The following is a 12,564-nucleotide window of genomic DNA, read 5'->3' on the forward strand; positions in this document are numbered from 1 at the left end:
TCACTTGGACCTAAGGGATGAAATGGTCAAAAATGTCCCATGCAATAGAAAAGTAAAATAAAGACTAAGTGTCCGGTCTGGTTGCATTTGACAGCTGGGAGGTTATTAGTGTCTTTTGCTATATAGTTTTGGTGGCCTTTCAGTGGGAAGGTCAGGTAGCTAATCTGCTGTGAGTTAGTCACTTGGCATTTTTTCTGCATTAGGGGAAGACTTGATACAGGGTTGGGGAGGTTTTGAGACTTGGAAGAGGGGAAAATGAGGATTCATTCATTTTGTTTTTAGATGGGGTAGGGGACAAGAAATTCTAAAATGGTTCATGCCTGATACCCTCTCTTTTCTCAGGATAGTAGGAGAGAACACCATCCACTAAGTGTAGAGTGGGTGGAGGTTGGCTGGGGGATGGCGGGCTTAAAAAGATCAGCAAATAATGAGAAAGGAGTTGACAAGATAAATTGGGGAAGGCCTAGCTAATTTCAAAAACAGTCTTTTACAAAACAGTCTTTTTGTTATACAAAATCTGCATGCTCAGACTGCCCCCCCACCCCATTCCCAACAGACTAGGTATAGGAGCAGTGAAGACAGATTCTAGAATTGATCCAAGCCTCTGGATTTCTAGGTCGTATAAAATATCTTCAAGATGTTGATGAGAGCTCTTTTAAGTAAGTGACAGTAGGTCCATGAACTAGGAAAGGAAATGAAGGGGCCACAAAATGAGGTTAAGAGACTAGAAGACTCAAAGAAACAGAAATACTGAGAATGTTGGCATCACACCTACAATAAACAAGAACAGAGAATTATTATCACAAGGTGGGATTTTGGATATAGTTGAGGTGATGACTATATGCAGGGCGCGTGGTGGGTGAGCATGATTAGAGTGAAGCAAGGAGCTGTTGGCATTGAGGTCAAGGTTAAGTGATTGGGTAGATTGCCCACATGGACTTTTAAGTCAAAGGATGCTGACAGGGAGATTCAAAACTAAAAAATTAAAAGATCAAAAATTGGATATTAAAAACTGTAAACCACATACTTAAGTAGAAGAAGAATGCTACGGAAAAGGCACTTGGAAGACACCAGGAAGGTAGAGATGGATAAAGTGAGGTTCAAAAGTGGGGGGATTTTTTAAATGAATGTAGAACCACAATTGTTTAAAAGTAGCATCCTCATTTTGTGATTTATACAAAAAAAGCATCTGTGGAGAAAGGAAGTAGTATCCTCCCAGGTAAACTGGTTGTTAACCAAGATAAGGAGGTTGAGGAAGAATTCCAGAGAGTCTGATGATGAAAGGGGGTTTGTTAGAGAATCTGATGATGAAAGGGGGTTTGTTTACACTGGAATGGAGATTCCATGGAGCAAAGGGGAACTGCTTTTTGGTGGGAGCATACGGGAGTCAGCAGTAGGTAGCAAGTTGTTCTTGGGGTGGTGGAATAGTGTAGGGAGACGAATAAAGCGGTAGGGCAGTGAGATAATACTGGTGAGTAGAGGAGCTCTTCTTTGTCAGATAGTTTCTGGCTTAAAGAATTTTCTGCTACAAAAGTAGCATATGTAATGTTACAGTAATAGTAGTAGTAATGTTATAAAGGCAAATTGACATATTTTTAAAATGGACAGGTATTAAAAACTACCTGCATACAGAACCATTAGGACCACTACAAATTTAGCCCTCTGGAAGTGTATGATTTAAGACATGGCATTTTTGCAGTAGATGCAGAGAACGCCTACTGACAATAGTGACTGATAATTGAGTAGCTTAAGCAACTAGATAATGATGATGCTTATAAAATATGAGCATAAAGGAAAACCTTTCGAGCAACAAAAGGTCTTGAGGTGACATTCTGTTCTCAGCCATTATTCAACCATTTGTTCACTCAGCACTCAAGCAGTTTTACAAGTCTGTCATGCATAGAGATGCCAGGTCACACACCCTTATTGGCTTCAGAGTGATGGTTGCCTATCATTTTAAATGGTGACATTTTCTTGGAGGCCAAATGTGGAAAATGACTTCTGGTGACTCCATGAAGTGAAAGTCAACTCCAGGCAGTTTTGCGATTTTGTTACTTCTTTGTCCTGTACTGTTTCCTTTGCTTTTCAGGTCTTTCAGGTGCCCAATCATTTCTTTTTTGATTTCTCTGTCCAAAATCAGTGTCTTACCCAAGCTTAACCATGTTCTAATGATCAACTCCTTACTGAATCAGATCTTCTAATTCTCTGACGTTCCTTGGGCTATTAAGAAGGAAAGTTATCTGATTAAGATAATTTACAGTAAGGCACAGATAATTTTTAGTTTTAGCTTTTTCAGGGATCTTTTAATTTTAAAATTAGCTTTTGGAAATTGTGTGCAGCAGATTACATTGAACATGGGCCTTCCCTTGTACCTTCTTTCTTCCTCTTTGCCAGTCACCAAAGTAATAGAAGCTATTGATCTTTGCCCTCCTTGTGTAAAAGGTGTTGCTTGCTCCAGACATTCACACAAACTGAGAAGATGCACAGCTTGGATATAATTTCAAAGGACGTGCAATCTCTCAAATATCTCCCTCGCCAAGCCTGCATCAGCAAATTTCTCCTCTGTTGTTTGGCTTGAAGTTTTCACTATTGGAATAATCTGTGACTAGACAGTGAAAGTCAAGCTGCTATTTCTGGAAGGTTTTGTTGAGAAGAAGCATTATACTGTGTTTATCTAAGAGACTTGGTCAGCTTTGTGCTTGCTCTATTTCCTGTCTGAAACTATGGTTGTCACCTTGGCTTTGAATATACTGGGAAGGAACAGGGAAACCACCATGATTTCGTCCCCTTTTGTGGGCTAGGTTCTGGTTAAGTGCTTTCCATACATTCTTCTTTAATTCTTACAACACTAAGGAAGATGGAATAATCTCCTTAAGAAGGCACCCCAACTTGGGATAGGGTTGGTGGCTCAAGGTCCCATAGCTAGGAAGCTTGGAAGCTGGTATTTGAGCCCAAGTTGTCTGACTCCCCCACTTTGCTTCTCCAGGAAGCCTTTGGGGTTTTTGGAAGAACAAGCATTGAATGACATGACCAGCCCAAGAGGGGGATCAAATAAGGGCCATCAGGTCACATAAGGAAGACTAGGAAGCACAATACACAGCACAGAGAGGAGGTTGGCTTTAACAGGAGGCATTTGCTTGACTTGTGATTAGGCTTGGCATCTAAATATCTAGATGTTCCTGAAGACTTTAGAACTTGATAACATGATTTTTCATGCTCTCCTGACAATTTCTGTCAGCCCTGTAATTTGAAGATCTTAGTTTACACTTCAAGCTTGGACCTGGAGGCACCAATCTATACACACCCAGTGGTGCTTTATCTACCTTGCTTCTGGATGAAGTTGTTTTTATTCTTAAACAGCTGCAGCTAGGAGTTAAAGAACCTGATTTATAGAATGTAGCAGGTCATGGATTAAAAATTTCAGGTCTCACAGATAATTTTCTGAAGCAGCTTTTGCCAAGTATAGTTCTTAGGGATGGAGAGTAATGATTCTGGACAGTTTTTTCATGCTATTGTGACCTGAAGAATCTCTCCACTTTCAAGCTTCTATTTTGATAATACTGTGTTTTCCATCTCCATTAGTTCAGCTGCAACAATGTCCTCAGTCAGGATATATATGGTGTCTTGGGGAAGACGAATAAGTCTTTTGTTGGTGAAGTGGGTTTGCCAGCAAATCAGATTGATGACATTTTTTACATGGCCTTTCATTTCCCTTGATTTTCAGCCCTAGTTGCTTTATAAATACAGATGTTCTGTCCAGGGGATTTTCACTTTCATTATGGAACTGACGTATTGTTGTTGTAATCGCTTTACAACTTTTCCTGTTATCTCCGGGAGCACTATCAGGGTGGAACATTTTGAGTTCCACTATGAAAAGCTGTCATGTTAGTCTCTCAGCTGGCCTTCACATCTGACCAGCTGTTTGTCAGGGTGCTTTCGGGGGCTTCTAACATGTGGTCTGATTGAAAAAATGGACCTGGCTATTTTGTGGCTAGGAGATTGGTTAGAGGATTTCTACTTTGCCAACATTCTCATCATAGCACTAGCTCTTACAGGAGCTCTTCGTGGCCATTTGAACTTGGCTATGGATGCCACGCGTTCAGATGGCAGCACCATTTGGGGATGTTGCTATCCTCATTTAACAGACAAGTGATAAAATAGACCTAAAAAGTGAACGTTAGGAGAACCATCCTCAACTATGCATATTCTGCCTGTGTTATAAATGTTAGCAAAAGGGCTCCTTCTTTCATTACCAAAGTAGTTTCTTATGAAGAGATATTTTTATATGTACATGATTATCAAGTCAGCTGTGGCATTGCCTCGTCTACTTTGCATTCTTTTTGAAAATGTATTAGCTCATTTATGAGAAACCCTCCTATGCCCTTTTTCTTCCAAAATGGGATATAAATTGGGGTATATTGTTTAAGTTACATACTTTTGAAACATCTGTTTATTCTTTTCACACTTATGTCCAAAGACAAATTAAAGATTGTCAAGCACATGTCAAAAGAGGGATGGAGCCTCTCTTCCGAGAAGATGCCTTTATATGTTTGACCTCATTTACAGGCCCAAAGGAACAGTATAACACTGTATGATAGCATCCCAAAATATTTGTTCTTAAACTTTGTTTCCAGTATTCCAATGGTTTTAACCTTGAAAGTACTTTCTCCTTTTCCTTTTTCCATTTCCCGCCCCCCCAAGGATATTTTAATAGGCAGTATTTAATTGATATATGTAACTGTATTAGTTAGGGAACAGAACCCCCCCCCCCCAACTCTCATCTATCTAGAGAGAGAGACAGAAAGAGAGAGGAAAGAGACCTTTGACTTTTCTCAGATCTGGTAACTGGGTCCTTATTCCTACTTAGGAATGATTGACTGACAGTGAGAAATAGTTACCTCATTTAGACACACATTTCCTGTTGGGCTGCTACATTTATTTATGTGACCTGCTAGGTTCTTGTTGGTATTTGAATTTGTGACCCCCTGTCATAAGGAAGGGCAATGGCATGAGAGCTGGCAAAATTCTATGGGGGATCCTGGTTTAGGATCTAAATCCTTAATCAAGGATTTGACCCTTGGTTGAGATTGAGATAAGCAAAGTGAAAGAGGGCACTTAAGTTGACCTTAAATGAAAGAAGCAAAGGCATGGAAGTAGGATCGTATGTGAAGAAGCTTGCCTAACTGAAAGAATAAGTCTGTGAGGTTGGAAGTAGGAGAAAATAAGTTTGACTTGTCAAACAGGAGCTAAGATATTAATTAACTAGTTTCTTTAACAGTTAAGCCTAAATCTCTGTGCCCTAAAACAACTGAAGTTTATTTCTTATGTGAAGTCCAAAATAGCTGTTCTTAATGGGTGACTCTTTCAAGCAGTGATTTAGGGGTACAGGCTCTTTCCTTCTGTGTCTGTGCCATCTTCAGCACATGACTTCCAAACTCACAGCAGAAGAGAGGGCATGGATAGCTGTGAGGGCAGGGTTTCATAAAGCAGACCTGGAAGTGGTGCACATCATTTCTGCCCACATTTCAATGGCCATGTCCTACTGCAAGGGAAGGCTGGGAACTGTAGTCTAGCTGTGAGCTAGGGCGAGAGAGAAAACAGGCTTAGTTGAATGGCTAGCCAGTCTCTAGCGCCAGAGATAGGGACCCTGGGGTTAAGCAGGCAGGAGCTGCTATAAGTTGTTTATTAATAAATTTAACATAGACCTACTGAGTACATACCATGTGTTGGATGCTATGTTATGCACTGAGTAGGCTTTTGAGCAAAGTAGTGACATGGAGAAAGCAGTGTTTTGAGAAATTAGTCTGGTGACAAAGTGTAAAACAAGGGAAGGCAAACTCTAAGTTGGGGAGGATGGTGAGGAAGCTGTGGTCTTTCTCCAGCTGGAGGTCAGTGAGGTTGTCAATACACGTAACAGTATCAATAGTATCAATGACAATAATGATTACTGTGTGCCATGCAGGTTTATAATCAACTTTTCATGTACTTATAAATCACTCAAACTTATGATTCAAGTCCTGTGTTTAGTTTTCCTTTTATGGATGGGGAAGCAATACTTTAAATTATTAAATCATTTGCCTATATTCACATAAATCTTAGCAGGGCCTGAAGATTCGAAGTTAAGAAGTCAATGCTATTTTAGAACTACTGTCGAATTAATCAAATAGAAATAAATCTAATGGAAACATAATGAGTTTAGGAGGACAATGATGAAAAACCCGGTTACTGATTTGAGAGGGTCATTGAAACATTAAAAGACTATAGTAAACTGAATAAGAAGAAGTAAAATTAGAGAAACAACCTGTTAAGAAATATCACTATGCTCAGGCATACTCGATTGGATTTAGATCAGTTTCTAATGAGAGTTCTTGGTAAATGCTAAGCTGCTTGTGTATATGACCTCTTTGTTAACTATAAGCACTTGCAGTAAATCATTTATAATCTCTAATTCCTTATTCTGATAAATATGCCAGAACACTCATTTCGGTCTGACATCTTTGTCATGATCGTAATACGTATAAGCTCAAACAATAAACTTAATACTTGTCTGCTATTTCCAGAACTATCAGGACACACCAGAAACTTTGGGTTGTTGATGTGACATTCTGTTTTTGGCAGTTGACTGTTGGGATGGCCCCGACGGAGAGCCGGTCGTACACCACGGTTACACGCTCACTTCAAAGATCCTCTTCAGGGATGTTGTGGAGACCATCAACAAGCATGCCTTCGTGAAGAACGAGTAAGTAGAGCAGCAGCTGGGAGCCAGGCTCAGCTGGCACATGGACCACTGCCTGATGTAACACGGCCACCAAGCCACACACTTCCTTGGAGTCTACGTCTCGCTTTCTCCTGCCCTGATTCTCTCCTTCCTTCCCAACAAAACACCGAACAAACAAGGGCCGCATGTACATACTTTCTCTTGCTCCCTTTATTCCTTACCCCATTCTCTCTCAAGATGTTGCCTCCTCGAAGCATGTTCTTACAAAGAGTGACCTCAAAGTTTCTAAAGCCAGGGTGTACAGAGTGTCTATAAAGTTTAGAAACACAGGTTACTATACATAATAAATAGCTTATTGGGATTATATTGCAATACAATAAAATAATAATATCTTGGTTTCCAGACTTGCTGGATGTCCTATGTATACTGAAGTGCCTGGGGTCCTTATGTTGCTTGACCCCTCCTTGGCATTTGATAATGGTGATAATTTCCTCCTTCGTACTTGCTTTTGGGGGGCCTCTATTATAACATTCTCTCCTCTATTGCTGCCATTGCTTCTCGACCTCTTTCTTTAGCCTATGGTCTTCTAGTCCGTTTCCTCACTCCTTTAATAGGCACTATTTCCTAAGTTGTTGTCCTTGGTCTACTTTTTGGTTATTTGCCCTTTATATATCCAGAATGTTTTCCCTAAGTTTCAGAGATATATTGAAAAATTCTTACTACAAATTCATCTGAGTATCCCATAGGTACCTGAAAATTAACAAATTTCATTATTTATTCAGACATTTACTTAGATATTTAAAGGTGCCCACTCTAAGCCAGGCATACTATAATAGGTTTGGGGAGCCTCAACACTGAGCGAGGATAAGACTCCTACCAGCACGGGGCCTCCACCCCAAACTGAACTCAGCCTTTCATTCTGCCAAGCTTCCCCTTGCTCCATTTCCTTTTAGTTAGGAGGCTAGCACTGTTTACCGGTGGCTTTACCTAGAAACTGGGAGTCCACTCTCGATTCAGCCAATCTTTTCAATTCTACTTGCTAAATTATCTTTTGACTCCACTGCCTCCTCTTCATTTTCATTTCCCTTTGGTTTCTCCTCCACGCTGGTGTAGTATGTTTCTTTCTGAAAATATAAGCTGATGTTGTAATTCTTAAAGTCCTTCAAAGACTCCCTGTTGTACGTGGTCATGCCTTCCGTGCCCTTCAAGGCCTGGCCTCTTCCTGCTCTTCCAGTGTTGTCTTCCTCTGTTGCGCCACAGAGACTTGGGCTTCTGCCGTCACTGACTGTCTTCCGGAGTCGCTAGGGATCTCAGTGCTTTCACAGACCCTACCCTCACCTGTGCCGTTCTCTCCGTCTGAAACACTCATCTCCATTATTCCACCTGCCCAATTCTTGCTCATCCTAGAAGACTGCTTAGGCATTGTCCCTCTGGCAAACTTACCAATACTACAACTGATTTAAATGCTGCTTTTCGCTGTCCTTAGCACTCAGCATATTTCTATCATATCATACAGCACCTTCTTGCAATTGTTGGTGACTTGCCTCCTTTTAAGTAGTTAGGACCATGAACTCCTTGAAAATATGTGGCTATGTCTTATTCATTCATTTTTAAAAGAAATTAAAAATAAAACTTTATTTCCCCCCCCACCCTTTTTTTGGGCTGCTATGTGCGTCTTACAGGATCTCAGTTCCACAACCAGGCACTGAACCCGGGCCCCAGCAGTGAAAGCCCAGGATCCTAACCACGAGGCCACCAGGGAACTCCCCCTTATTCATTCTTTATTGCCTAGCCAGTGCCTGCAATATACCAGACATTCAAGAAATGATTTTTGCATTAAAAGAGGCAAATTAAAATTACAATTGCATGAAATTAATTTTATAGACATTAGTAGCCTTTAAAATTTCTAACACTTCGTCTTCTCATTAATTAAATGTGAAGTTAAAGTGCTGTTCTGATGAGAGACACTTGCTGCATAGCAGGTTTGGTTTGTGGTGTCTTCCACATGGAAGAATCCGAGTACTAAATTCTGATGGGTCTTTTTACCCTGATTGCTACTAATCTTAGCCAAGTTGGTGAAGTGATTTGCCGTTATTTTCCAACATGTGAAGTAGGGCATTGAGAAGACCTCCTGTCTATGTACTTCGGAGGACCCTCTGATGACTTGACTATGCTTACTTAAAGTCTGGGAATCCTTAGGAGAAAAGCACTTCAAATTAAAACAGTTAATAAGCTTGTTTAGCACATTTTAAAAGTGCAGCTTTAAGTTCTAGTTGCATCTTTTTTTTTTTTTCCCGGCCGTGCCGCCCAGCATGTGGGATCTTAGTTCCCCAACCAGGGATTGAACTCGCACCCCCCTACAGTGGACACGCAGAGTCTTAACCACTGGACTGCCAGGGAAGTCCCAAACTGAAAATGTTTTGTTTCATGTGTGGTTTTTTTTTGGCCTCAACACACCACACGCGGAACTTCCCTGACCAGGCATCGAACCCACGCCCCCTGAGTGGAAGGGCAGCGTCTTAACCACTGGACCACCAGGGAAGTCCTTAGTCGCATCTTTACACCAGGGTTTCTCAACCTTGGCACTACTGACATTTTGGATCAGATAATTCTTTGTTATGGGAAACTGTCTTGTGCATTGCAGGATGGTGAGCAAATTCGTGACTTCTACTCACTAAACACCAGTAGCAACCCCCATCCCCAACACTGTGACCACCAAAAATGTCTTCAGACATTGACAAATGTCCCTTTGGAAGGGGTGCCACACAGTCGCCCCAGCCCCTGTTGAGAAGCACTGCTTCATACACCAAGCATCATTAGACACTGATAGCCTTTTTATAAACAGATTGATAACTTAAAAGTCCATTGCTAGAACTCCCTGATGTGACTGTGCAGACAACTCAGGGCTGCTAGTATGCTGTTTTTCTCTCTTTCTAACACTCTGGGGTAAAACCCATGTGAGGACACAGGAGCAAACAGATTATAGTCCGGTAACCAAACCGACCTCAGTCACAAAGGTTCATCTCTCGTATTACCTCTGGCATCAGGTTTACTAATGAGGATAGAATGTAATTTCAGGAGGTCACAGCCTGTATTGTGGAGTTTGTGCTTCTCATACAAGCGCATAAATAATTTTTTTTCTCCATATAGACGTATTAGGCAAGTTAAATATTGGTGTGTCTATTCCGGAAAAAAATATATTGCCTAGTACTTCAGAAGATGTGTGATGGAAACTAGAAAAAAAAAAATGAAAATAAGCCTGAATTTGTTTTTCTGAGGAAAAAACAAAGTCAGAAGAGGAGTAAGGTCATGGAATCGTTGCTGGTTCCTAAGGCTGTCTGTACTGATCGCTCCATTGGGGTCTCACATTCTCTGCACAGAGCCCTGAGTGCTGGAGGAGAGTGAATGCTTGACTTTTTTTTCCTTTCTGAAAGTAAAGACTAGTATATAATTCTATACAAATGATTTTGAAATGCCTGACATAGGACGCTATAAAACACAAAATTCCATTGTGTTATTTTATCCTCAATAGTAATTTTCAAGCTGTGTGTTGAATATATATTTTTAGAGTAAATATCTTCATTTAATGATAGTGGTCTCCTAGATGTTTCTAGACTTTTGAATAAATAAGACAAAATTACCTTATGAGTTTTCTTTCTTTAGGTTTCTTATCTCTCAAAATTTTCTCTTTTATTTTTTCTTGTAAAAGAGACAAAATATATGTACTCTGTGTGTGCATGTGTGTGTGAGGGAGAGAGAGAGCTACAAAATATTAGACTAAGTCATCTCATATGGATTGGTATTTTGTTCACCCCTTAAGCCTGGTAAAATATATTTGGCCAGAGGAGTTTGCTATTTTTTTTTAATGCATCTCGCATCTTTTTCATTTTAGAAGCATTTTAATTATCACCTCTCTCACAAATACTGTCACTAGGCTTGTAAGAACATAATGAATACAGAATAATTTTCCAAAGTCCCTGTGAGTTGCTGTACTCGACACCTTTACAATGTGCTGCTGTTCTCTCAGGTTCCCGGTCATACTGTCTATTGAGAATCACTGCAGTGTCCAGCAGCAAAGGAAAATTGCTCAGTACCTGAAAGGAATATTCCGAGACAAACTCGACCTGTCATCTGTAGACGCAGGAGAGACCAAGCAGCTTCCAAGCCCTCAAAGTCTGAAAGGCAAAATCCTAGTGAAGGTAATTACCTCAGGAATGCAATAAAAGGCACTAATGACCTGCTAAGCCCTCCCTCCCGTAAGGACTGAAAACTGGTTTATCAAGAGAATAATAGTCAATATATGAAGGGTTGTCTAGATTTGTGCATGCACCTTGTTCCAACTTATTTATAGCCATACCTTCAGAAAAAGCTTGTTACTGACTGACCACGTATTCTGGGATTTGTTTTTATGAAGTGAGAACCTCAATACTGTAAACCAAATACTGAATATTTTAGTCTGTAGTAGTTGACGCTGGAGAGGGGTCTGTGTACGGGAGGCCTGGATTACATGTGTCCGTATCCAAAAGCATTTCTTTCAGATTCTTCTCTGCCATTTCAAGCTCCAATAACTGTCTGTCAAAAAAAAGTCTTCACGGTTGGTCAGCCTTGGTTATGTAAGTGAGAAGAGCTCGCTTCACAGTGCAGCACACGTTCAGACACAGTGCCCCATAGGATTCGCGTGTATGCGGAGGAGCCGTAGGTGAATAGAATGGCATTTCATAAACAGATCTTCTGAGGGAGAAAACTTACTACCTGAAATGAATATTATTAATACAAGGAGTAGCCAGAAAGACAGCTTCTTGTGTTCTCAGATTGCTGATGTGATTTTATTTAATTGCAGTTAATTTTGTGTGTTTGGACTAAAAGCATTTTGGATAGTTGTATTGTTTTGAGACTAAAAACCTAAGGAAAAGCAATAGAGTATTAATGATCAAATGGGGTTATATTTTACTTAAAAAGGGTGTATATGAAAACCAAATATCACAGAGGAGGCACAGGAAAGTCAGATAGTGTAATTTCATAGCAAGACTTTAACTGGAGCTTTAAGAGAGGACAGCAAATGGGAAAGATGTAAAGTATTCATCTTTAGAATGGGTCAAAACCTGTTTTTCTATCAGTTAAATGAGAGTTATAGGCTGAATCCATCAAAGGGGTGTCATTGGGCATTTGTACGTGTGAAAGCATTTTGAATAAAAGCTCCAATTATATAATGCGAGAAATAACGTTAAGGTCAATTTTCGGGAAGTCTTGCTAACGCAGTCTCTTGTGGTGAAAACTGATTGCTAGGTTAGAAAGCTCAGTGTCAGCTTTATAGTCTTGTAAATGTTTCCATGTTCCCAGATGGTCTTTAGCCAAAGCGTCAGAAGGTTAAATGCAGAATGAGTCCATCTGATTGAAATACTTCTCATTTGGACAGTGGAACTTAAGGAATATTTGATATGAACTCACTGAATCCCTTGTGCATAACTGGGCTTTGGATCATTGGGCATAGAATGTCCTAGGGCTAATGGGCACCAGGAAGAATTGAAGCCAGAAGACCTGAGGCACTCGTTGGAAGGAGTGGCAGCAATGTGCACTGTGGGTATTTCAAAGTAGCTGCAGTCCATTTGCTAGTAGTAACCTTCTCCAAACTTTAAGGAGATTTCTTAGATCTCTGGACCAACACACTCCCATTTGAAGCAACAAAAAGGGAACTGATTTTCCTAAGTTCCTTTAGCATCAGAGCAATCTGTGATCCAAAAGGCAGCATTTGAATGGCTACTTACCACTTTGGAGATGGGCAAGTTGTTTATTATTATAACTGTAACACACAAACTTTCTAACCTTGTGTGTATACACACACACAC

At 40.3% G+C, this 12,564-nt stretch overlaps 1 protein-coding gene across 1 annotated transcript in view; it reads left to right on the forward strand.

The window, feature by feature from the left end:
* PLCH1 (phospholipase C eta 1) overlaps positions 1-12,564 on the forward strand; it is a 232,490-nt gene that overhangs the window by 165,154 nt on the left and 54,772 nt on the right. The window contains exons 9-10 of the mRNA XM_061194551.1: positions 6,619-6,739; positions 10,746-10,917. Of these exons, the coding sequence (XP_061050534.1) occupies positions 6,619-6,739; positions 10,746-10,917 (293 nt within the window). The remainder of the gene's footprint in view (positions 1-6,618; positions 6,740-10,745; positions 10,918-12,564) is intronic.

This window comes from Eubalaena glacialis, chromosome 6 (genome assembly GCF_028564815.1).
Source record: "Eubalaena glacialis isolate mEubGla1 chromosome 6, mEubGla1.1.hap2.+ XY, whole genome shotgun sequence".
In the NCBI taxonomy this organism is placed as follows: Eukaryota; Metazoa; Chordata; class Mammalia; order Artiodactyla; family Balaenidae; genus Eubalaena; species Eubalaena glacialis.